At 45.1% G+C, this 26774-nt stretch overlaps 1 protein-coding gene across 3 annotated transcripts in view; it reads left to right on the top strand.

Moving 5' to 3' along the window:
* Nucleotides 1-9334: 9334 nt before the first annotated feature.
* Nucleotides 9335-26774, top strand: part of FDFT1 (farnesyl-diphosphate farnesyltransferase 1) — a 36685-nt gene continuing 19245 nt past the window's right edge. The window contains exons 1-3 of one of the 3 annotated variants that reach the window (XM_004046652.5): nucleotides 9335-9651; nucleotides 15486-15583; nucleotides 16359-16542. In XM_004046652.5, coding sequence (XP_004046700.1) covers nucleotides 9553-9651; nucleotides 15486-15583; nucleotides 16359-16542 — 381 coding nt within the window. In that variant the 5' untranslated portion in view covers nucleotides 9335-9552. Of the gene's footprint in view, nucleotides 9652-14301; nucleotides 15584-16358; nucleotides 16543-26774 lie in introns of those variants that run through there. The other 2 variants (XM_019032081.4, XM_019032082.4) reach the window with 2 other exon arrangements.

Here is a 26774-nt window from a genome sequence, read left to right as displayed (position 1 = left end):
TGAAGGCTAGGGAGGAGAGCAAAGGATGAATATAACGTGAAAATTTATGTATAGTTAGTTCAGGGGAGAAAACCAGGAGAGAGAGAGAGAAAGCTCACACCAGAGCTGTCGCTTAAAGATGACTGGACTAGGGTGGGAAGAGAGAATAACAGGTCCCTAGAAAATTTGCTAAAAGTGAGGCCTTTGGGGTACAGAAGAGTGGGCAGGTTTGTAACGGCTGTAAGGGAAACGTGATCACTTCGGGTTAGAGGGAAGGGCTGTAGAGCCACATGGCAAGCCCAGGACACCTGTGCATTTCCTGACTTTGCCTGACAGCATCCAGTGGCTTAGGATAAAAAATGGAGACATTGGATGTTGGATTACCCCACAATGGACATGGACGTTTGTCAGGGTAAGGATGGTGGGAGACCAAAGGGACAAGGAGAAACATTATTTTTTTAAAATTACAGACGTCAAAAGAGTCACACAATACAAAGTTTATAGAGTGAAACATGAAAGAATGACCTTCATGACTGCCTTAGGAGGATCTCTGGAGCAGCTTTGCTAATAGTGTCTCTGACTGCAGTGACTTACGGAAAAAACTAATAATTGGGAAAATACTAGTACCTAACAGTTGAGACTAAGTGTTGTGGTTGGTGCCGTTGGAACTCCATGGAACATGTTCCTCATGGAAGAGGTGGGGAAGGGGGAATGTGGGCAGGTAACAACCCACACTCCCATGCTTCTCCCCCAGTGAGTGAGATCTAATTCACCCTGGCAGTAGGTTCTCAGTGGGTTTCAGGTTGGTTCCAAAAGGAGGTAGGGCCTGGTGCAGTGGCTCACGCCTGTAATCCCAGCACTTTGGGAGGCTGAGGCATGAGGATTGCTTGACCCCAGGAGTTCGAGACCAGCCTGGGCAACATAGCGAGACCCCATCTCTACAAAAAATACAAAAATTAGCCAGGCATGGTGATGCATACGTGTAGTCCCAGCTACTAGGGAGGTTGAGGTGGAAGGATCACTTGAGCCCAGGAGGTCAAGGCTGCAGTGAGCCGAGATGATGTCACTGTACTCCAGTCTGGGTGACAGAGTGAGACCTTGTCTCAAAAATAAAAAAATAAAAATTTTAAATAAATACGTAAGAGGAGGTAGGCACGATATGTTGTAAATGGACTGAAAGAGAGAAGAGGAGATGGTACAGAGACAGCAGGGTGGAGTGTGACCAGTGGCGGTTATGCCTTTTGTGCCTGTGCCTGTTGCCTGGAAGGAGGAGAGGTTTTTGCTTGACAGGACTGTGAAGGAGGGCATGGAAATATGGGCGGTCGGGGGTGAATCTAGGCTTCCATCATAGTAAGGAGAGGCGGGATACGTGTGAGAGGCGACAGCATGCTGGCAGCCCTGCAGCCCTTGCTCGCTCTCGGTGCCTCCTCGGCCTCGGTGCCCATTCTGGCCGCGCTTGAGGAGCTCTTCAGCCCACCGCTGCACCGTGGGAGCCCTTCTCTGGGCTGGCCTAGTCCGGAGCCGGCTCCCTCGGCTTGCAGGGAGGTGTGGAGTGAGAGGCACTGGCGGGAACCGGGGCTGCGCGCGGCGCTTGCGGGCTAGCGCAAATTCCGGGTGGGCGTGGGCTCGGTGGGCCCGCACTTGGAGCGTGCGGCCGGCCCCGCCGGCCGGGGCAGTGAGGGGCTTAGCACCTGGGCCAGCAGCCGCTGTGCTTGATTTCTCGACAAGCCTTAGCTGCCTCCCCGCGGGGCAGGGCTCGGGACCTGCAGCCCGCCATGCCTGAGCCTCCCCCCCCGCCGCCGTGGGCTCCCGCGCGGTCCAAGCCTCCCCGCCGAGCGCCGCCCCCTGTTCCACGGCGCCCAGTCCCATCAACCGCCCAAGAGCTGAGGAGTGCGGGCGGATGGCACGGGAGTGGCAGGCAGCTCCACCTGCGGCCCTACGCGGGATCTACGCGGGATCCACTGGGTGAAGCCAGCTGGGCTCCTGAGTCTGGTGGGGACTTGGAGAATCTTTATGTCTAGCTAAGGGATTGTAAATACACCAATCAGCACTCTGTATCTAGCTCAAGGCTTGTAAACACACCAATCAGCACCCTGTGTCTAGCTCAGAGTTTGTAAATACACCAATGGACACTCTGTATCTAGCTAATCTAGTGGGGAGGTGGAGACCTTTTATGTCTAGCTCAGGGATTGTAACCGCACCAATCAGCACCCTGTCAAAACGGACAAATCAGCTCTCTGTAAAACAGACCAATCGGCTTTCTGTAAAATGGACCAATCAGCAGGGTGTGGGTGGGGCCAGATAAGAGAATAAAAGCGGGCTGCCTAAAAGAAAAAAAAAAAAAAGACGGTGGTAACACGTTGGGGTACCTTTGCAGCGCCGTGGAAGCTTTGTTCTTTGCAGTAAATTTTAATACTTTTCTGTTTGGGTCTACACTGCCTTTATGAGCTGTAATACTCACGGGGTAGGTTTGCAGCTTCACTCCTGAAGCCAGCAAGACAACGAACCCACCGGGAGGAACAAACAACTCCAGACGCGCCGACTTAAGAGCTATAATACTCACTGTGAAGGTTTGCGGCTTCACTCTTGAGCCAGTGAGACCACGAACCCACCAGAAGGAAGAAACTCCAAACACATCCGAACATCAGAAGGAACAGACTCCGGACACGCCGCCTTTAAGAACTGTAACACTCACCGCGAGGGTGGGCGGCTTCATTCCTGAAGTCAGTGAGACCAAGAACCCACCAATTCCGAACACATTTGGACTCGACAGATTCTAAGGTGAAAGATTGGTTTAGTTCATGAGTTGGGGTTTTGTGATAACTGACATTGTGAAAAACGGGGGATTTAACGTAGACTTTCACAGTGGCTTTTAGACATTTCATAAATATTTTTAAAATGTCTCCTAAATGCTAGGATTTGGGAATACAAGGCTAAACAAAACACAAAGCCAAATCCTACTGTAATGGGAGTATGTAAAGTGTTTCTGTTAATGGAAAAAGTGCTGTGTGAGGATGGGGGTTAAGTGACTGGACTGTTTGTGTTCTGAGCTTTCTAGGACAGATCTGATTACGCTGTAAACACTCTGTCAGATACTGTGTAGGCCCAGCCCTTGCGCTTGAGGGGGCCACTGTGAGGTGGTGAAACAGACAAGAGATTATTAGAATACAGAAAGTTCAGGTTGGGAGGAACCACTGAACATGGTAGAAGTACTGAGGTCTGTGAAAGTAAAGATCAGCCCAATGAACACAAACAAATGAGGCTCTTGATTCGGAGCTTGCTGTAGGAAGGGAGTTTTGCACTTAGTGGACACTGCGAGGCAGGCAGGGGAGTGGGAAGCTTTACGATGGAAAAGGGGAAGGCTGCAGCTGTGCTCTGACTGGAGGCTTCTGGCCTGGGGAAGTTGGAAGCAGCTGATACAGGTAGGTGTCTTCAGTGATTGGTTTGAGGAGCGTATTTGTTTTTCTGTGGTTGGTTCTGAGTTGCAAGAGTCCTGACCATTTGGGGCTGATTGCTGCTGAGGTTGTGGTTTTCTTGCAGGACAGGCAGCCCCAAATTGGGCCTTAGCCCATGAGGGTTCTTGGCTTTCCCCAGGAAAGAATTCAAGGGTGAGCCAGTGGTGACTCTGTGACAGCCCCGTGACTTTTCCTGCAGAGTAGGGCTGCTCCGCAGGCAGTGTGCTGAAAGCAGCTCAGGGCAGTTCTGCAGTCAGATTTATACCTACTTTTAATTGCACGCAGATTAAAGGACAGTTTCTGAAGACATTTGTAGGAAAAGGGTAGTAACTTCTGGGTTGTTGGGTCATTGCCATGGAAAGGGGTGGTAAATCCTGGGTGTTGCCACGGCAATGGTAAACTGACATGGCACACTGGTGGGCGTGTCTTACGGAAGGCTTCTTCGGTCCCCCCCTGTTCTAGCTAGTCCTCAATTTGGTCGGCTGTCTGAACCCCACCTCTGGAGTCGAATCTCGCCTTCTATCTGATTTTGAGTTCCTTGGACTGCTTGCAGCAGCGGTTGTTTAAGCCATAGTTCTGTTATATAGGGTCTGGCTGTTATCCATTGGTATGTTCAGCTTCCAAGTGGGCACCTAAATCAGACTGAGGGAGCTGGATTAGGGGCTTCAACTGTGTCTCTAACAAATAGCACCATCACATAACATGTCTGTCTCTTCCTCTGCCTTGTAAGCTCTTTGGGTGTGGAACCTTATCTTACTCATCTTTGTTTTTTCCCATGTCTGCTGCCACATTGTAGATGTTCAGCCAATGTTTGTTGCATTTAAAGAACAGATAAAGAATCACAGCTACTAGGGAAGCTGAGATGGGAAGATCCTTGATCCTAGGAGTTTGAGCCAGCCTGGACAACATAAGACCCTGTCTGTTTCTCACACACACTCAAAAAAAAACAAAACAAAACAAACAAAAAAACGGTGGGGGAGGGGAACAGATAAAGGAGAGGCCAGGAAACACCAGAAAAGGATTCCTGAAGCAGACTCCACCTGAGCTGTAATGGAGGTGTGGCAGGTGGCTAGGCAAGGAGCAGGAAGCGTATTCCAGGCAGGTGAATTGCTTGGGCCAAGGCCGGATGTGAAGTACTGTAGCCTGTTTGGGGGACAATAAGTGCTGCTAGGACTGGATCAGGGTGTGAAAGTAGTACAAGAATGGGTGGACAGGAGGCTGAAATCCCAACAAAGGATGTAGATGCCAAATGGCAAGGACGTTTTTATTCTATGCCAGAAGGCTTGATTTCCTTTAAATCAATCCATTGATTCGAAGACATTTCATTGGAGGAATTTAAAATGGAAGGATTATAATCAAGTGTGTGTTTTTATTTTTTATTTTTTTGAGACGAAGTCTCACTTTGTTGCCCAAGCTGCAGTGTGGTGTCGTGATCTCGGCTCCTGGGTTCAAGCGATTCTCCAGCCTCAGCCTCCCGAGTAACTGGGATTACAGGCACCCACCACCACGCTCAGCTAATTTTTGTATTTTTAGTAGAGACGGGGTTTCACCATGTTGGCCAGGCTGGTCTCAAACTCCTGACCTCAAGTGATCCGCCTGCATCGGTCTTCCCAAGTGCTGGGATTACAGGTGTGAGCCACTGCACCCAGCCCAGTGTGTGTTTTAGACGAATAACTCTACCTGCCATATGGGAAAGGACAGGGGAAGTCAACTTCAACATGGTTTGGGAAAGAAGATGTGGCTTAAACCAAGATGGAGCAGAGAGGAGAGATTAAAATGAAAGATATTTGTTTTCTTGGACGCCACAGAACTTGAATGATTTTGAAGGGGTGGATATAAGGAGAGAAAGGGCGTTATCAATGACACCTGGATTTTGTGATTACAAAACTGAGAGGCTGTTAATGCTATCCACAGGAGAAGCAGATTTAATGGAAGAGAGATTTAAAGAATGGGCATGTTAACTAACTTTGCATTGTTTAGGCACCATCGTGTCCTACACGCAGCTCAATTCAATAAATACTCATTGAGCACCCAATAAATATTCATTGAGCCAGTATGTGCTGGGCACTATTCTAGATGCTTGAGGGGACATTAGTGAGCAAAACAAAGGTGTGTCATCATTGAGCTTAGATTTCTAGTGTTGACTTAACTATTATTTATCAATTCAGAAAGGGAGAAGAGACTTTATTTCTTCTAAAGGGTTACAGCATGCTTACAGCTTAGACCAAAGACGGGCACTTTGAAGGAAAAGGGGTTTGAAGTAGGAGCTTTATGCTGACTGGGTTGGGTAAACATACATATTTAACAGGTTACAAGAGGAGCTACGAATATTTATGATGGTGGACCTGACACATTGAACAAACATGTATGTAATATATGACCCATATTCACTTTGGGATAGAGACTCAACATGTGAATGCATTACAATTACGCTCTGTATGTCAAAAGGTCTTTTTAGGACAGGAAGGCGCCTTGAGTGTACAGTCTCTGTAAACTGGGCAGACCAGTCCACGGTCGGTGGTCTTATCAGGAAAAAGTTACTGAAATCAATCTCTTGACCAGTCAAAGCTGTAGTTATGGCTGGTGGAACAGGGGTTCAATTAGTCACTGTCTGGTGGAGCTGCAAGTGTTTTACTATTGCTTATCTCAAGGCCAGCGTTTAGCTGCTGGAGAAAAAGAACCCTGTGGCAGTTAGAGCTTAGTTGATTCTTTAAGTGTAGGTGTGCCTGACTTCACCATTTCCTGTACAGCCTTAGGTCCTGTTTATAATTGTGTGTCTTATTGCCACAGAGTCTGTTCCGTTAGTCTTATGATCTCTGTTTTAATGTTAATGCCGGTCAGTTGTGTATGAACTCCAAAAGGAAGGGGGTACAATGAGAGCTATCTGATCTCCTGTCCCATTATTTGAAATGCTTGTTCCCTGGTGCCGTAAAGAAATAGCACTTGTAGGCCGGGTGCTGTGGCTCACGCCTGTAATCCCAGCACCTGGGGAGGCTGAGGCGGGTGGATCACGAGGTCAAGAGATTGAGACCATCCTAGCCAACATGGTGAAACCCTGTCTCTACTAAAAATACAAAAACTAGCTGGCTGTGGTGGTACATGTCTGTAGTCCCAGCTACTCGGGAGGCTAAGGCAGGAGACTCACTTGAACCTGGGAGCCAGAGGTTGCAGTGAGCCAAGATCGTGCCACTGCACTCCAGCCTCATGACAGAGTGAGACTCCATTTCAAAAAAAAAAAAAAAGAAAGAAAGAAAAATGAAGAAGAAATAGCACTCAAAGGCTGGGCGCAGTGGCTTGCCTGTAATCCTAGCACTTCGGGAGGCCGAGGCGGGTGGATCATGAGGTCAGCAGTTTGAGACCAGTCTGGCCAACATGGTGAAACCCTGTCTCTACTAAAAATCGAAAAATTACCCAGGCGTGGTGGTTGGGCGCCTGTAATCCCAGCTACTTGGGAGGCTGAGGCAGGAGAAGCGCTTGAACCCAGAAGGCAGAGGTTGCAGTGAGCCGAGACTGTGCCACTGCACTCCAGCCTGGGCAACAAGAGTGAAACTCTGTCTCCAAAAAAAAAAAAAAAAAAAAAAGGCGCTTGAACATTAATTTACTAAGCAAGGCCATTTTTACTTCCTGCAGAAAGGGTACACTCGCCAGCAGTTTTGCCATGGGAGTATACCAAACAAAGGAGACAGGGTCATTTATAACCTGACTTGTCCCCCCCACTGCTTGTGTCTAGTTTCCATTGGCTGGAACGGTGCCTCACGTTCTGTATTTGTCCCGATTGGCTAGCAACTTAGAAGTTTTTAAAAGAGGCAAAGGTAGAGGAGAACTAAGGAAGGAGGAAGTAACTTGTGGAATGGTGAGAAAGTTTAAAACACCTTCAAATAAGGAAGAGGAACAGGCTATGACCTAATGTTTTCTTGGACCAGTATAAGCATGCCAGAGCAAATATTTAGGCTAAATTGTGAGCGCTAAGAACATAAAGTACATTGATTTCTTTATCATAGCTAGCAGATATTTAAGAATGTTAGCACAGGTCTTTGAATTAAGTTTGCTTCTAAGAGAAGTTACTATTTATTCCTAATTAAATGGGGAGGATAGTCTTTGAAGAGGAACCTCTACTTTACTTTTTATACCGTCATGGCTGGAAACTAAGTTTTTAAGATTTTCCTGGGGTTCCCTTGGCCGAGGTGGGGAGTGGGAGGGCTGTCCAGTGGTAGGGGCTTAGGATTTTTAGTTTACACTAGTAGGGGAAACACTCTGTAATCTAATACATAAGTAAATGATGTATTAGAATATGGTAAATATAGGCAAGTAGACCCCCACTGGGATTAGCAGTGGTGGAAATGTGAGAGAGGGCAAACAGGTGGGTCTAGATGAGGTGTGAGCAGACTCGAGGGGCACAGGAGTTAGTCAAGCCAGTGTCTGGGGGATAGTGCAGGAATAGTGAACAGCTAGACAAAAAGTCCTGGGGCCAGAGAAAGCAAAAGCATAAGAGATGGAGACCAGAGAGGTAATCTGGGTGGAAGACTGCAGTCTCTCAGGATCCCTGTAGGTGCTTTGGCTTTTGTTGGAGAGACACTGAACAGCTTTGGGCATTGAACGTACCTGACAGGTTTCGTTTTTATTTTTGAGATGAAGTCTCAGTCTTGTCCCCCAGGCTGGAGTGCAATAGCGCGATCTCAGCTCACTGCCACCTCTGCCTCCTGGGTTCAAGCGATTCTCCTGCCTCAGTCTCCCAGGTAGCTGGGATTACAGGCGCCTGCCACCATGCCTGGCTAATTTTTGTATTTTTAGTAGAGACGCAGTTTCAGCATGTTGGCCAGGCTGGTCTTGAACTCCGGACCTCAGGTGATCCGCCCGCCTTGGCCTCCCAAAGTGCTGGGATTACAGGCATGAGCCACCGCGCTCGGGTAGACCTGACAGGTTTTAAACGGATTACTGGTTGCCGTGTTAAAACAGACTGCAGGATGGCTTAGGTACCCAGTAGGTTTTTTTTGTTGGAGACATAGTCTTGCTCTCTTGCCCAGGCTGGAGTGCAGTGGTGTCATCTTGGCTCACTGCAACCTCCGCTTCCCGGGTTCAAGTGATTCTCCTGCCTCAGCCTCCGGAGTAGTTGGGACTACAGGCGCCCACTACCACACTCGGCTTTTTTGTATTTTTGGTAGAGACGGGTTTCACCATGTTGGCCAGGATGGTCTCGATCTCTTGACCTCGTGATCCACCTGCCTTGGCCTCCCAAAGTGTTGGGATTACAGGCGTGAGCCACCACGCCTGGCCGGGTAGCCAGTAGTTTCTAGGGCTGGAGAGATCTAGGATGAGAGAAGTTTCCACATTCCTGTTACAGGCTCTCCAAGGCTTCAGCTCCTTTTTCTAGGACTAAGCTGGATCTCAAGTAAACATTAGAGAGGGGGCAGCTGAAGCTCCAGGAGTGTGCGGGGCTCCCTGGGACTGGATGTCGGTGGCGGGCAGGCGAGCTGGGCTGTGCTCGGGTGTGTTACAGTAAAGACGCGCAGCTTGGCGCTGGCCCGGCCTTTTCACAGTTTTAGGCTCTACAGAGAGCGGCTACAGAGCTCATCCGGCTGGCAGGAGCCACCGAGGTCGGACGCGTGGGCGACTTATTGATCAAGTGGGGAGGAAGCAGCCCCACACTGCTCTCCCGACTCCGGACCACCGTTGGGCTCCTGCGCACCCTAAGCCCCACGGCCTCACTTCCAGTCCCCACAGCGTTCACGCTCCCAGCCGGGGTAAGCGCAAGAAAACAAAGGCCCGGCTCCATCAGTGCACCAATCCCGCTCATCGGCCTCTTTCTCGGCCGCCAATGAGCTCCTAAGGTGTTATCACGCCAGGCTCCTTCCGCCACTGATTGGCCGGGGTCTTCCTAGTGTGAGAGGCCCTGGCCAATCAGCGCCCGTCAGCCCACCCCACGAGGCCGCAGGTAGCCCCGCTGGCGGCCGAGGCCGGTTGAAGTGGGCGGAGCGGCGGGCGGGGCGTCGCCGTACTAGGCCTGCCCCCTGTCCGGCCAGCCCCTCGAAGCACCTACTCCACAGGTCCAGCCGGCCGGTGAGAGCCTGGGGACCGCAGAGGTGAGAGTCGCGCCCGGGAGTCCGCCGCCTGCGCCAGGATGGAGTTCGTGAAATGCCTGGGCCACCCCGAAGAGTTCTACAACCTGGTGCGCTTCCGGATCGGGGGCAAGCGGAAGGTGATGCCCAAGATGGACCAGGTGGGCCGAGCATCCCTGCTTGCCCGGGGCGGGGAGGCAGCTCGCTGGGCCGGCCTCAGGGCCTGAGCGGCCGGGCCCGGATCTGGGGCAAGGGGCGCGGCGAGCAGGGCCAACGCCTGGGTGTTCCCGTCCCCCTTCCCTCGAGCCTTCCCCCTGTCGGCCCGGGTGGACGCGGCCGTCCTGGCTGACCTGTCCCTGCCCCCGCAAGCCGCCCTGGGCATGAGCGACTTCTGCGTGGTTCCTGGTGGTTGCGCTCCCCGTTTCGTCTCCTCCTTGAGCATCGGCGCTTACCGGTGTTTTAACCCGAGGGTTACACATCTGAGGCAATGTGGGTGGGTTACGTGGGAGAGGACGAGTGAGTTTTTTGGTAAGCGGAATGAACTATGCAGATAACATCACATGAAGGCCGTTTCTGGAATGAAGTCTGACTCCTCCAGTTTCACCACCTCCTCCGGAGCTCTCCCCGCCTTGCTCCCTTCCATTGCTTCATCCTCGGTGCTTCCTGAGTTTTAAAATCGCCCATCTACGCTTCCAAGTTCTAATGAGTTATCTATACGTCTATGGATTAGCTAGGTGGTTGGTGGAAGGTCAGAACTTGGTTTTACTTAGATTTTATCTGCCTCATGCCTGTACTATTTGTTTAATGAATGCATAGGAGGTGTTTTTATTCCAACAAGAAAATAATTCGTACGTGATTATTGAATGAATAGACAAGTTCAGCCAAGTTCTTCTGGTCTGGACCAGCCTGGCTGATGTCTGTGACTTTTTTGGGCCAACAGGACAGTAGCAAATGGGACTCAGGCCGAGGCTTGATAGGTGCCTGAACATCGGAGTCTTTCTTTCAGTGTCCATGTGCTTGAGTAAACACACTAGAAAATAAATTTCTGGTTTTTGTCCCCAGTAGACTACACCCTCATTTGGTGTTATTTTTCACGTGCTATCTTTAATACAGGTACATCCTTCAGTCTATTTGTAGAACATTCAATTTTCTTCATTTTTTCTTTGCCGGTGCTACATTATTTTAATTATTTTGCTGCAGAATAACTTCTATTATTTGATATGGCAGATGTCACTTTTTATATTTAGATGTAGCATTCATTTATTTAACAAATATTTGACCACCAATTGTATATCAGATAGTGTTCTAGGTGCTGGAGGTACAACAGTGAACAAGCTAGGTGAAGACCTTGATTTTATAAAACTTACTTTTTAGTGGAAGAGAGACAATTCAAAAAAGCGAATGTAGAATTTTTCAGGTGGAGAAAAGCACTGCAGAGGAAGATACTAGCAGGGCAAGGGATCTGAGTGCAGGCAGACCTCATTTGGGTCCAGACTTCATTCCTCTATGTCTCTTTGCTTTCTACAGAAAGACTATTAGAGAAAATGGTAGCATTGGTTACCTGTTGGAAGGGAAAGTGGGTGGTCATGGTAAGTGGGTAGAGAAAGACTTTACAGTATACTGTTTTTGTACATTTTGAATTTTTTTAAAAGCGAGACTTGAGCTATTTCTTATAGCTCTGATAATATGGTGCAGTATTTGTTTTGTTAGTTGTAGTCTTTCTGGGCAGTTTTTACATCCCCATGAGCCGTTAAAAAAATAACTGAAACTTTAATTAGGGGAAACTAATTGAAAAAATACATTTCCCTTCACTTAACATTATCTTAGTTTCTCTTTTTTTTTTTTTTGAGATGGAGTCTTGCTCTGTTACCCAGGCTGGAGTGCAGTGGTGGCGCGACCTCAGCTAGATGCAGCCTCCGCGTCCTGGGTTCAAGCAGTTCTCCTGCCTCGGCCTCCCGAGTAGCTGGGATTACAGGCACCTGCCGCTACGCCCGCCTGATTTTTTGGTATTTTTAGTAGAGACGGGGTTTCACTATGTTGGCGAGGCTGGTTTTGAACTCTTGACCTCAAGTGATCTGCTCGCCTCGGTCTCCCAAAGTGCTAGGATTACAGGCGTGAGCCACTGCACCCGGCCTTTTTTTTTTTTTTTTTTTTTTTTTTGAGAGGGGGTCTCACTCCGTTGTCCAGGCTAGAATGCTGTGGCCTGAACATGACTCCCTCCAGTCTTGACTTCCTTGGCTGAAGCCATCCTCCCACCTCAGCTTCCTGATCCTGAGTAGCTGGGACTCCAGGCACGTGTCACCAATGCATGGCTAATTTTTAAATTTTTTTGTAGACACAATGTCTCGCTGCATTGCTCAGGCTGGTCTTGAACTCCTGAGCTCAAGCGATTTTCCCACCTCAGCCTCAAAGTGCTGGGATTGCAGGTGTGAGCCACTGCACCCAACCAGTTTCTCTCTGCAAACTAGGGAAAAAATTTACACTTAGCAGATATTGAGGGCTGATTATTTCTATCACAGAAGCATTTGGCTATAGAATTTCAGGGTTTAGTAAACTTGATTTACACTGAATTTTTAGGTGCATATCAGTAAATCTACGGGCATATGCCGCCTGCAAGTTGTGTGGCATCACCCAAAAGCCGAGAGTAATGGAAAGAGCAGGCTGTTTGTAATCAGGCAGATCTGGCTTCTGTCCAATCTAAATCCTGTTATTTAGACTAATATCTTCTCTTAAGTCTGTTATTAAGTCCGATTTCTGACGCTATTAAGTTAGGTGAACAACCTTGGTAACTTAACCTCTGAACCACAGTTACTTCATCTGTAAAATAGGGATGTATGTATGGTAACGATTTTTTAACCACAACTTCCCAACTCTAAGATGGTCTGAAAACAATTTTTTGTGAGTTTGGCTCAGAATCACTTGGCAGCAAAACCTGACTTGAAGTTGAGGCTTCATTCATCCCACTTAGTATATTCAAATGTTTTGCTAAAGAAATAATTATGAGGTGCTACTTCACACTGACTAGGGTTGTATATGCATTTTATTGCCTATTTTCTAAAACACTAAAAATGCTAAATTCTGCCCCAGGTCTTGCCACAGATGTTTCAGTGGACTATGGGCCTGTGAGACATTAAAGGGTTGATTGAGTAAGGATCACAGGTGATGTCCGCATTGTGCTTGGCATGGAGTTAAGTGCTTGATAAATAATGGTTATCAATCTGATTATGTAAATTTATGTAAATTCAGTTCTCAAGTTTGTGGTTTTTTTCCCCTCCTGGAGAAATCTATTCTATTTTAAAGTGAGGAAGGCTCCATGGAGGGCTGGTAGCTGGTAGCTGTTCCCTTGTGGAACTTTCAGCCTGAGGCTGGAGCCCCTTCCTGGGAGTCTGGTCTTGTCCTCTCCTGACCACCCCCACACCCTTCCTCTAAATTCCCTCCATCCCTGTTTTCTCCCACTTGCCAGCTTTTGGGAGTGCGGTGAATCTCAGACTGCAATAGATAAACCAAAGAGGGACAGGCACCAGTAGCCTGAGCTTGCTTTCTCCCCTGGCTCATGGGAATCAAGCAGTAGAAATTTTTAGTGAGTGTTGTTTTCCATAGTGTGCTTACTAGTTGTGTCTTCCTGTTTTGTTCTTGGTGATTTGAAGAAACCTGTTTACAAGGTAAGGGACTGAAACAAATAGGTGACAGGAAAAAGAGCAGCAGGGGTACGAGCTGGAGGAGTAAGTGGCTTAGCTTGCTTCTTTTCAGAATGGAGGGCTGTATGGGAAGGAGGGGTAGTGTTCTTGAAGAGTGTTGGGGTTTAAATCTAGGGGGACTGTGTCTTGGCATTGATTGAAACTCCTGGCTTAACATCAGCCCCAAACTGTTAGTTGGACTGAACATGACATTTGGCAGTGCAGTTAAAAACACTGCCTGCTGTAGCCTGGTAATGGTCAGGCTATGTGAAGAGCTGCTCTGGAGCTCAGTCCAGAGCGGGTATTGTGTTTCTTTCACTCTGAAATCTTGCCTCCCGATGTCTTGAGAAGGAAGGAGTTGGTGAATTGTTTTAAAATACTCGAGGAATGTCTTCTTTTATTCATTACACCATTTCTGAATATATTTATGTGCCAGACGCTGAACTTTACCAATATTATGGTGCCCAGAAAATACTTGTTTTTACTAATAATTTTTTATGGCAATAAAATGACTTTTTCAGGATTGTGTGATTTAAAAGATTGACCCTTTTGGCAAAATACGTATTCATTATAGGAAATATATACAAATAAAAACAACATAGTTCACTTAAACCTCCCACCAGAGCCCAGGGTTCACTGTTACCATTCTGAAGTGACTATGGAATTTCCTAGAAGTGGATATGCCATATTTTTTTAACCACTCCTATTAGATATTTGTTTTTTTATTTTTTTGAGATGGGGCCTCACTCTGCAGTATACAATATCATAGTTCACTGTAACCCGTATCTCCTGGGCTCAAGCGATCCTCCCACCTCAGCCTCCTTAGTAGCTAGTCTTGAGTAGCTAGACTATAGGTGGGCGCCACCACACCTGGCTTTTTAAAAAATTTTTTAAAAACTTTTTTATGAACACGAGGTCTATGTTGCCCAGGCTGCCCTCAAATTCTTGGGCTCAAGTGATTCTCCCACCTTGGCCTCCCGAAGTGCAGGGATTACAGGCGTGAGCCACTTCACCCGGCCCTGTTGGATAAATGATTCCAATTTCTCCCAAAAAGAACTGTTGTGAGACTGTGGGGTGAGGGGAGGGAAGGGGCAAATAGGAACCCGCCATATTTTCCACTCCCTGTGGGCCTAAAACTGCTCTAAAAAATAGTCCATGAAAAAATACACACTACAAACAGCAACTCTTTCTGGTAGGCTTGTATTTAAAATAAGGCTTTTTCTCCCTTTTGGAAAAACACAGTCCTTGTTTGCTTTAGGGAAGAGTAAAGGTCAGTGCGCTGCATTCCATTAATTTCGAAGGGAAAGATGAGAAGACATCTTGAAAGGAATGCCTGGCTTTCTAGAGAATAGTAGAGGCTTAACAGGTGTCATAGAAAAACCAGGGTTGGACAGTGGTAGTAAAACGGCAAAACAGATTTTATTCAGAAAAACTACTGCAGTAAGAGGAGAGAGACTTCGGTACAGAACTGCTCCACTCCGAATACAAAGAAAAGTAGGAATTGATGGCGGGGGAGCCGGATGTCAGTGGATGGAAAATTATTACGAGGAAACACAGGGGTGTGCATTCTTGCTGAAGGCAGGCCAGAGTTATCAGACATCACCTGAGGGATGGAGGGGGATGTGGGACCTGATCGGGTGTCCAGGGTGATCAGATATTGAAGTTGGGGGATTCTGGTCAAATCAATTTAGCAGGATTCTTGGTAAAATTGGGCGATGCAAAGACAGATGCGTTGAATACAAAGTCCAGGCCTTGTTGGGAAGAGGATTTCAGCGGAGCCCGAGTAGAGTTTGGTCTAGGGAGACTCTGTCACTGGGAGGACGAGCGAGCCGCTCGGAAGTGCGCTGGGTTCCCTTAGCGGCCAGTGGGTTCTGGTGAGAAGGGCAACAGCGGAAGGAGGCGCCGGTGCGGAGCGGGAGGCCGGGGGCGGGGCTGCGGGGCGGGCCCGTTGTGGGTCGGCCCAGCGCGTATTCGAGTACAGGGCGAGCCCGTCCCGCCCCTCGTCGGGCGCTTCCCAGATCTGCTTGAGTCTATGGAGGAAAAACTCCGCGGGGTCCGCGATTCCCATGGCCGCAGCCGCCTGCGGCACCAAGGCCATGGCCCTCTTCAAGCGCACCTTGGTGCTGAGTCCCGCCGCGGCGCCCAGGGGCCCGGGCGCAGGCACCGCCCCGCGGGGCTGCTGCTTGCCTCCTGTCGCCTGGCCCTGCAAGGACTGGCCTCGGGGAGAGGGCGGCAGGCTGTGGAGCCGCCTGCCCCAGTCCCACTCCCACTCCTGCTCCTCGACGTCTCCCACCGCCGTGTGTGTTGTCTACCCGCAGGACTCGCTCAGCAGCAGCCTGAAAACTTGCTACAAGTATCTCAATCAGACCAGTCGCAGTTTCGCAGCTGTTATCCAGGCGCTGGATGGGGAAATGCGGTGAGTGATGCAGGCAGCGCCTCTGGCTTGGAGGAAAGCTTGTCCAGGGACCTTTGAGTGTGTTGGAAGCTACCTTTTGATATAGCGCTCAGCGTTGCAGCCTCGTTGCTGTGGCTTATCCAGAACATAGCCCGGCCCTATGTGTTTACTTTAGAAAGCCCTTCCAGGCTCTTTGCCATCTAGTAGAGTCCCTGCGGGCCCAGCCTTTCAGAGAAGGGGGGGAGGGGGTGATGTTTATTAACTTTTTTTAGTCCTGGCAGCTGAACCTGCCTGTGAGCAGGTCGTGTATTTTCTCGGCTTCCCTTATCCAACTTTGCATTTCTATTTCTAGCATATTGGGTTGATTCTTTTGAAGCTGTCTCTGTGCAGATTACACCCATGAACTTAGACCAGTTGCCTTTATGTATGATCGTATTTATACTGAGAAGTTACTGTGTTTTTTGACTTTCTTTTCTATTTGCTAAATATTAGTTCGGTCTAAACGTTTGGTCTTTTGGTCTCCATAGTTCTACATTGGTTAAATGCAACTCACTTCTAGGAGTAGTAGTGACATTCAACTAGTAGGCTTTTTAATAAACTACAGAAGTTCATTACTCTCATGTAAGGAAGGAAAACTAATGTAAGTTTCGTTAAGTATGAAAAGCTTGGATATCCTTATAGTTCTTTAGAGTTAAGGGTGAGATGGGTTTAGAAAGTGGCCAGGCACAAGTTATTTTAAAATAAAATATCTTTGGCTGTTTGTTCCAATATATTAATAGTTTTTCCTTTTTTACAGCAACGCAGTTTGCATATTTTATCTGGTTCTCCGAGCTCTGGACACACTGGAAGATGACATGACCATCAGTGTGGAAAAGAAGGTCCCACTGTTACACAACTTTCACTCTTTCCTTTACCAACCAGACTGGCGGTTCATGGAGAGCAAGGAGAAGGATCGCCAGGTGCTGGAGGACTTCCCAACGGTGAGTGGGGTTACGCATCTTGTCTACGGACTGTTGTGTTCATAATTGCTAATGTGGTTGTTCGGTAGCCTCCATACCTGTGGAGAAAGGTTAAATAAGCAGTCTGAGGGCAGCATAATGTGAGGGTTAAGAACTCTGGTAGCCAAGACTCTGAAGCCAGGGTGCCTGGGTTGGAATCTCACATCTCCCACTTACTAAACTGTTGGTTATTTACAAAGACTCTCTGTGCCTCAGTTTCTTCCTCTATAAAATAGGGGTAATAATAACACCTACCTCATGGTATTCTGAGGATTCAAAGAATTAACGTAGGTAATGCTCTTAGAATGTTAGCTACTGCTGTTATTATCAGTATTGGAAGTCCAGTGTTTCTTCCTGTGGGAAGACGCACTCAAATTTTAGTGTTGTGAAAGATTCTCAGGCTAGCTCACAAAAGCCTGCTGACTGTATAATGCAGCCTACCTGTAACACTGCTGGCCTCTTGACTACCCTGAGCCTGGTAGCATGGCACTGCTGCTCAAGATGGGTAGCAGCCTGGCATAGGGGGTGGTGTCTGTTGGCAGCTAGGGTGAGCATTGAGAAGCAGGGTGAGCCTCTGCTACTTCACCTGTGATCCTGGGCAAATTCCTTATGTGCTTTGTGTCTCCGTCTCCTCGTTTGTAGAGTTAGAGCTGAGAGGATTAATTTCGCACATATAAAGTACTTAGTGCCTGGTACAGAGTAAGTATTTTGTAAATACTAGCTATTTGGTCTATTTTGTTGGAGTAAAGTGGGTTATAGTTAAAATCCTAAGCTTCATAAAGTCCCTCAAGTTCATGTGGACATCTGCCTAGGTCCTACTATCCTAGAATTCGCATGTCTTATCACACAAATAACTGATTCTTCCATATCTTATAAATAAAGGTTTGATTTAGCAAAGTCACATGTTCTGTAATAGCTCGAAGAAGCCCTTTTTGTCCACAGTTGCCAGAGCTTTTGGAGAACAGTCCTTATGTTATTGAAACAAACCTAATCTATAGCTGAGTTGGGAGGGAGCTAAGTGGACAGACAGACAGTCCTCCACCAAACAAAAGAATCTTTGATTCTTGGACATAATGGGAGCAGTATTTAAAAAAAAAATAAAAAAGGAATGTTTGGGGAAGACTCTTGTGGTGCGAAGGCTATTTCAGATTGCTGACATCAGACCTTAAGTACCAAAGCCCAAATATAGTACAACATAATACAAATGAGAAGAAAATAGCTGAAGAATAATTCGAGTTTATACAGTACAATTTAAGAGAAGAAAGAAAATTTATGACGACTAGCTGGGTGAGAATTAGAACTGTAACCCTGGGAAGGTCCTGGTGGTTTGACTCTCACAGGACACCTGGTGACCAGAGGATGGGTTTCCTTTGATGGGTAATCTGTGGCCATTCATTGATGGGCCTCTGAATTCTGCTGAAGCAGAGGAAGTAGTAATACCCCATTTATAATGGAAGTGAAGTGCATTCTCACTTAAAAACAACTAATTTTATTCTAGCTGGACCTAGCCTCTAAAAACAGCCAAATTACATTTGACTTGAGTGGATTCATAATAATTAAAAAATTTTTGGGGCATGGGATAAATGTCTTAGGTATTGCTAAGTCAAGGCAGCCCTATCCACTCAGCAGAAGTGAGGGAATATGAAAGTGTGTGAATGCTAACATAATTTTGGGGAATATCGTCATCAAATTTCCAGATGATATTCCAACATGTTTGTGAAACTTCAGTGTCTTCCTGCGTTCATACAGTGTTCCAGTGGAAAAATAATGCTTAGTTCTGGAAGGTTTCAGATGTGAACACTGAACTCATCGTTTTCTTGTTTGGGTAGTAGAGTTAGAGATTCCATCCTCTTGAAAGCACAGTTGCCCCGGGAAGAGTAAAAGGGAGCAGAAGGCGTAAGCCAGGCACGGCTGTTTTCACTGTTGTTCACCTTTTGTATCCTTATGAATATAAAGATTTACTAAGTTGTGTGTTTTGAGCGCATGTATAATTTTAAGCTACTTGAATTGTAGGTCCCTCCAGTCTGTGATTCAGTTTGAGATGGGACTGTATGGGAATTAATAGTGCCTTGTGTTCTTAAGCAGTGATTTGTGTATGTGCTGACATAGCTCAGTATCTCTTTGAAACCAGTTGTGTGGGGCTAGGCCTGCAATCAGCTTTTGGCTAAGAGGTCCCAGGATGGAACAAGTAGTGTGAAAGAGGACTGACAGCTTGGCCTCACACACAGTACTGCTCTTAGACTGGGGCAAGTGGAACTCCTTACTTTAGAGGGCCCCATTCTAGGCCGCCTCACTCCCAAAGGGGTGAGGGGTCACTGGGGCCATGGGAATGTGCTTGTTCAGCTCTCGTGGGCTCTCCTTCTGTACTACGTTTGGACATCTGGAGTTCCTTGCCCCAAATCCCTGAGCCCACGGCTGCGTCCGCACAGTCTATTTCCTAAGGTCAGTCCATCTCCTCCAGGTGGGAACGTGCCACCATTGACTGTGCACTTGGGCCTGAGTGATGGCCAAGGGCTGTGTTGGGGAGTGTTGTGGATGGATCCTGGCACCGAGGGCTGGGATATCCTCTAAAATGAATGTGAGGTGCCTCCCAGTGCTGGAGAGAGCGGGATTCAGGAAGCAGTGGAAGGGAAGAGCCTGGGATATGGGGATCAGCTGTCTGTGCCCTGCTGCATTCTGGAATAAAACTGAGGGGCTAAGAATTCTAAATTCAAACCTGAATCAACCAGGTTGTTATGAAGATATGTTTGTCAGTGCAGGAGGATACAATATATTTTACTTAAGTTATTAGCTCGATTGATCATTTTTAAATTTTTAGCTACATACAGTATGTGGGCCTCCATTTGTCCTCTTATCCCAGGCCTTGCAGAATTTAGGAATAAGCCTCAATACAGTGTTCTAACCAAGTGACCTCCACCTCTATGTACAGTAGATTGAACCTGATGCTTTATACTTCAGTGATCATTAGTTGATACCAGTTCAAGTCAGGCTTTCTAGAACTCTCATTGTATATTAGGGGTTGGATTAGAGTACAGTCATACATCACTTAATGAATGGCCACAGGATACATTCTGAGAAACGCATTGATAGATGATTTCATCATTCTGTGAACATCATAGAGTGTACTTACACATACCAAGATGGCATAGCTACTACAGACGTAGGCTGTGTGGTATAGCCCATTGCTCCAAGGCTGCACACCTCTACAGGATGGTACTGTACTGAATACTGTAGGCAAATGGAGCACAGTGGTAAGTATTTGTGTGTTTAAACATAGAAAAGGTATAGTAAAAATAGGGTGTTACAGTCTTAAGGGCCTACCATTGTATTTGCAGTCTCCGTTGACTGAAATATCATTATACAGTACATGAGCACGTATCTTTCTCACCTGGTACTAATGGAAAGCTAGAAGGCTTAGAAGTCTACCTGTAAACATAGCTTAAGTAATAATACAGCCTTATTTTTGAATGATAATAGCAATAATAGCGTTCACTTATTGAACATTTTACTATGAGTTAGTTACTGAATATATTTCATCGTTAATTTACTCTTTGTGTTATTTGATCTATAATAACATCATTTAACAGGGAAATTACCTAGTACATAATGTACTGTTATCTACATTTTATCTAGATGAGGAAACTGAGGCACAGAGAAATTAAGTACTTTGCCTAGGATTACCCGTGAAGTTAAGTGACAGAATCAATGAATCTGGAAGGTCTGGCTTCAGATCTCTTGTGCTTAGTCACTCGCATACTTTACTACCTCTAAGGTTTCTAATCAGAGGAATTTGTATCTGTATTCCCTGCTACTCTTACCCTCTATGTGGGATTTGGCCTTTCTCCATTATCCCTGTGGACTCGCTCTGGTACCTTTCTTGTTGTACTTGGAACCATCAGAAAGTGATCTGAGAACATAGAAATCTACTGTGTTGTGAAACAATTACCTGGAAGCGGAAAAAGCCCTCCTGGCTCAATTCACATGTCACGGCTTATTGTTGTACCCGGGGAACATAAGAAACTGGGCACTGAGTGTGGAGTCAGGAAAGCCCTGTCCATCCTCTGGGTGTCTGGGAAAAACGTAGACCTCTTCATTGTCACTTTCTCCTGTATATTTTTGTTTTTACTTTTAGAACTGTACAATTATGTAATAAATAATAAAAAGTCGTTGGAAGGATAGGTGAAGTTCAGAAGTGAAAGTGTTTTGGAGGAGTCTAAGCTCCTTCCCACCCTCATTGGCCTTTCCTCTCTAATAAATAGAACTGGTCTAACCAAGGATCTGTGGAACGAGCAGAGTCCAATGGAGATTCAGGGATTCTAATAACCTCTTGTAGAATCACTAGTTTGTTTCAGCCACAAGAAGGAATTACCTTTTGACATTGGCTTGAACAGCTGTTGTGCAAAGAAAAACTTTTTGGAAAGAGTTCTGGAAATACCAGATTGATTTTATAGGTTTTTTTTTTTTTGGGAGGGACATGGGGGTATTGACAGTTGATGTTAATCAGAAATCGTAAATTATGTCAATTCCTGGTATGTTGCAATCAGCCGGCCACCTGGTTTTCCTCTGGGCTCTTAATTTCAGGTGTTTTCCGAGGAAATTTTTCTAACTTTTCTGTAAACACAGACCAGGTATATTGCATACTTTCAATGTTTAACCAAATCTCTTCACTGTTTTCAGTATTATGTGTAGGCTCTCATGTTTTAAGACTTCCCATGGTGTTTTTATATTGTATTTTGCTAACCTATAAAGAATTCTTTGAACTTAAAACAAGATATTTGGGCAGTAACAATACATTTTAGAAACATCAATTCAACTTTTTTACATTAGGGCTTGGACTGTGGAAAAAGTATTGGGCAGCATGCCTCATACTGAGTTGTTTAATGAATTTAAAAGTATAGCCTTAATAGTGAGAGAGACTCTATAGCTTCATAATATAGATTGGGTAACTAATGAGATAAAATGGTTGGCAGATCTGCTCACTAGAATCTAAGCTCTTCAAGGGTCTGAGTTTTGTTTTTTTCTTTTTTTTTTTTTATTATACTTTAAGTTCTAGGGTACATGTGCACAACGTGCAGGTTTGTTACATAGGTATACATGTGCCATGTTGGTTTGCTACACCCATCAACTCGTCATTTACATTAGGTATTTCTCCTAATACTATCCCTCCCCTGGCCCCCCACCCCACAACAGGCCCCGGTATGTGATGTTCCCCTCCCTGTGTCCATGTGTTCTCATTGTTCAACCCCCACTTAGGAGTGAGAACATGTAGTGTTTGGTTTTCTGTCATTGTGATACTTTGCTGAGAATGATGGTTTCCAGCTTCATCCATGTCCCTGCAAAGGACATGAACTCATCCTTCTTTATGGCTGCGTAGTATTCCATGGTGTATATGTGCCACATTTTCTTTATTCAGTCTATTATTGATGGACATTTGGGTTGGTTCCAGGTCTTTGCTATTGTGAATAGTGCCGCAGTAAACATACATGTGCTTGTGTCTTCATAGTTGGACGAGTTATAATCCTTTGGGTATATGCCCAGTAATGGGATTGCTGGGTCAAATGGTATTTCTAGTTCTAGATCCTTGGGGAATCACCATACTGTCTTCCACAATGGTTGAACTAATTTACACTCCCACAAACAGTGTAAATTTAGTCCTATTTCTCCACATCCTCTCCAGCATCTGTTGTTTCCTGACTTTTTAAATGATCGCCATTCTAACTGGCTTGAGATGGTATCTCATTGTGGTTTTGATTTGCATTTCTCTGATGACCAGTAGTGATGAACATTTTTTCATATGTCTGTTGGCTGCATAAATGTCTTCCTTTGAGAAGTGTCTGTTCATATCCTTTGCCCACTTATTGATGGGGTTGTTTTTTTTCTTGTAAATTTTTTTAAGTTCTTTGTAGATTCTGGATACTACCCTTTGTTGGATGGAGAAATTACAAAAATTTTCTCCTATTCTGTAGGTTGCCTTTTACTCTGATGATAGTTTCTTTTGCTGTGCAGAAGCTCTTTAGTTGAATTAGATCCCATTTGTCTAGTTTGGCTTTTGTTGCCATTGCTTTTGGTGTTTTAGTCATGAAGTCTTTGCCCATGCTTATGTCCTGAATGGTATTGACTACATTTTCTTCTAGGGTTTTATGGTTTTAGGTCTTATATTTAAGCCTTCAGTCCATCTTGAGTTAATTTTTGTATAAGGTGTAAGGAAGGGTTCCAATTTCAGCTTTCTACGTATGGCAAGCCAGGTTTCCCAGCAGCATTTATTAAATAGGGAATCCTTTCTCCATTGCTTGTTTCTGTCAGGTTTGTCAAAGATCAGATGGCTGTAGATGTGTAGTGTTATTTCTGAGGCCTCTGTTCTGTTCCATTGGTGTACATATCTGTTTTGGTACCAGTACCATGCTGTTTTGGTTACTGTAGCCTTGTAGTATAGTTTGAAGTCAGGTAGCGTGATGCCTCCAGCTTTGTTCTTTTGGTTTAGGATTGTCTTGGCTGTGCAGGCTCTTTTTTGCTTCCATGTGAAATTTACAGTAGTTTTTGCAATTCTGTAAAGAAAGTCATTGGTAGCTTGATGGGGGATAGCATTGAATCTGTAAATTACCTTGGGCAGTATAGCCATTTTCACGATATTGATTCTTCCTATCCGTGAGCATGGAATGTTCTTCCATTTGTTTATGGCCTCTTTTATTTCATTGAGCAGTGGTTTGTAGTTCTCCTTGAAGAGGTCCTTCATATCCCTTGTAAGTTGGATTTCCTAGGTGTTGTATTCTCTTTGTAGCGATTGTGAATGGGAGTTCACTCATGATTTGGCTCCTTGTTTGTCTGTTATTGGTGTATAGGAATGCTTGTGATTTTTTGCACATTGATTTTGTATCCTGAGACTTTGCTGAAGTTGCTTATCAGCTTAAGGAGATTTTGGCCTGAGACGATGGGGTTTTCTAAATATACAATCATGTCATCTGCAAACAGGCAGTTTGACTTCCTCTTTTCCTAATTGAATACCCTTTATTTCTTTCTCTTGCCTGATTATCCTGGCCAGAACTACCAATACTGTGTTGAATAGGAGTGGTGAGAGGACAGCATCCTTGTCTTGTGCAGGTTTTCAAAGGGAATGCTTCCAGTTTTTGCCCATTCAGTATGATATTGGCTTTGGGTTTGTCATTAATAGCTCCTTATTATTTTGAGATGCGTTCCATCAATATCTAGTTTACTGAGAGTTTTTAGCATGAAAGACTGTTGAATTTTGTCAAAGGCCTTTCGTGCATCTATTGAGATAATCATGTGGTTTTTGTCATAGGTTCTGTTTATGTGATGGATGATGTTTATTGATTTGTGTATGTTGAACAGCCTTGCATCCCAGGGATGAAGCCCACTTGATCGTGGTGGATAAGCTTTTTGATGTGCTGTTGGATTCAATTTGCCATTATTTTATTGAGGATTTTCGCATCAACGTTCATCAGGGATATTGGCCTAAAATTCTCTTTTTTTATTGTTTGTCTGCCAGGCTTTGGTATCAGGATGATGCTGGCCTCATAAAATGAGTTAGGGAGGATTCCCTCTTTTTCTATTGGAATAGTTTCAGAAGGAATGGTACCAGCTCCTCTTTGTATCTCTGGTAGAATTCGGCTGTGAATCTGTCTGTTCCTGGACTTTTTTTGGTTGGTAGGCTATTAATTATTGCCTCAATTTCAGAGCCTGTTATTGGTCTATTCAGAGGTTCAGCTTCTTCCTGGTTTAGTCTTGGGAGAGTGTATGTGTCGAGTAATTTATCCATTTCTTCTGGATTTTCTAGCTTATTTGCATAGAGGTGTTTATAGTATTCTCCAGTGGTAGTTTCTATTTCTGTGGGATTGGTGGTGATATCCCCTTTATCATTTTTTATTGCATCTATTTGATTCTTCTGTATTTTCTTCTTGCTAGCGGTCTATCAATTTTGTTGATCTTTTCAAAAAACCAGCTCCTGGATTCATTAATTTTTTTTTTTTTTGAGGGGTTTTTTGTGTGTCTGTCTTTCAGTTTTGCTCTGATCTTAGTTATTTCTTGCCTTTTACTAGCTTTTGAATTTGTTTGCTCTTGCTTTTCTAGTTCTTTTAATTGTGATGTTAAGGTGTTGTTTTTAGATCTTTCCTGCTTTCTCCTGTTAGCATTTAGTGCTATAAATTTCCCTCTACACACTGCTTTAAATGTGTCCCAGAGATTCTGGTATGTTGTGTCTTTGTTCTCATTGGTTTCAAAGAACATCTTTATTTCTGCTTTCATTTCGTTATGTACCCAGGAGTCATTCAGGAGCAGGTTGTTCAGTTTCCATCTGGATGTGTGGTTTTGAGTGAGTTTATTAATCCTGAGTTCTAATTTGATTGCACTGTGGTCTGAGAGAAAGTTTGTTGTAATTTCTGTTCTTTTACATTTGCTGAGGAGTGTTTTTCTTCCAATTCTGTGGTCAATTTTAGAATAAGTGCGATGTGATGCTGAGAAGAATGTATATTCTGTTGATTTGGGGTGGAGAGTTCTGTAGATGTCTGTTAGGTCTGCTTGGTCCAGAGCTGAGTTCAAGTCCTGGATCTCGTTGTTAACCTTTTGTCTTGTTGATCTATCTAATACTGACAGTGGGATGTTAGACTCGCACACAACAATAATGAGAGACTTTAAGTCTTTTTCTAGGTCTCTAAGGACTTGCTTTATGAATCTGGGTGCTCCTGTATTGGGTACATATATATTTAAGATAGTTAGCTCTTCTTGTTGAATTGATCCCTTTACCATTATGTAGTGGCCTTCTTTGTCTCTTTTGATCTTAGTTGGTTTAAAGTCTGTTTTATCAGAGACTAGGATTGCATTCCCTGCTTTTTTTTTTTTCACTTGGTAGATCTTCCTCCAGCTGTTTATTTTGAGCCTGTGTGCATCTCTGCACGTGAGACGGGTCTCCTGAATACAGCACAGTGACGGGCCTTGACTGTTTATCCAGTTTGCCAGTCTGTGTCTTTTAATTGGGGCATTTAGCCCACTTATATTTAAGGTTAATATTGTTATGTTTGAATTTGATCTGTCATTATGATGTTTGCTGGTTATTTTGCCCATTAATTGATGCAGTTTCTTCCTAGCCTCGATGGTCTTTACAATTTGGCATGTTTTTGCAGTGGCTGGTACCAGTTGTTCCTTTCCATTTTTAGTGCTTCCTTCAGGAACTCTTTTAGGGCAGGCCTGGTGGTGACAAAATCTCTGAGCATTTGCTTGTCTGTAAAGGATTTTATTTCTCCTTCACTTAAGAAACTTAGTTTAGCTGGTTAAGAGATTCTGGGTTGAAAATTCTTTAAGAAAGCTGAATATTGGCCCCCACTCTCTTCTGGCTTGTAGGGTTTCTGCTGAGAGATCTGCTGTTACTCTCATGGGCTTCCCTTTGTGGGTAACCCAACCTTTCTCTCTGGCAGCCCTTAACATTTTTTCCTTCATTTCAACCTTGGTGAATCTGACAGTTATGTATCTTGGGATTGCGCTTCTCGAGGAATATCTTTGTGGTGTTCTCTGTATTTCCTGAATTTGAATGTTGACCTGCCTTGCTAGGTTGGGGAAGTTCTCCTGGATAGAGTGTTTCTGGAAGAGTGTTTTCTAACTTGGTTCCATTCTGCCCATCACTTTCAGGTACAACAATCATACATTTGGTCTTTTCACATAGTCCCATATTTATTGAAGCCTTTGTTGATTTCTTTTCATTCTTTTTTCTCTAATCTTGTCTTCTTGCTTTATTTCATTAATTTGTTCTTCGATCACTGATATCCTTTCTTCTGCTTGATCGAATCGGCTATTGAAGCTTGTGTATGCTTTGTGAAATTCTTGTACTTTGGTTTTCAGCTCCATCAGGTCATTTAAGCTCTTCTCTACACTGGTTGTTCTAGTTAGCCATTTGTCCAACCTTTTTTCAGGGTTTTAAGTTTCCTTGCGATGGGTCAGAACGTGCTCCTTTAGCTTGGAGAAGTTTGTTATTACCAACCTTCTGAAGCCTACTTCTGTCACCTCGTTAAACTCATTGTCCATCCAGTTTTGTTCCTTTGCTGGTGAGGAGTTACGTTCCTTTGGAGGAGAAGAGGCGTTCTGTTTTTGGAATTTTCAGCCTTTCTGCTCTGGTTTTTACCCATCGTTGTGGTTTTATCTACCTTTGGTCTTTGATTTTGGTGACGTACAGATGGGTTTTGGTGTGGGTGTCCTTTTTGTTGATATTG

This window comes from Gorilla gorilla, chromosome 7 (genome assembly GCF_029281585.2).
Source record: "Gorilla gorilla gorilla isolate KB3781 chromosome 7, NHGRI_mGorGor1-v2.1_pri, whole genome shotgun sequence".
Classification (NCBI taxonomy): Eukaryota; Metazoa; Chordata; class Mammalia; order Primates; family Hominidae; genus Gorilla; species Gorilla gorilla.
The sequence above is the reverse complement of the archived record's forward strand: the minus strand, read 5'-3'. Positions and strand labels throughout refer to the sequence as shown.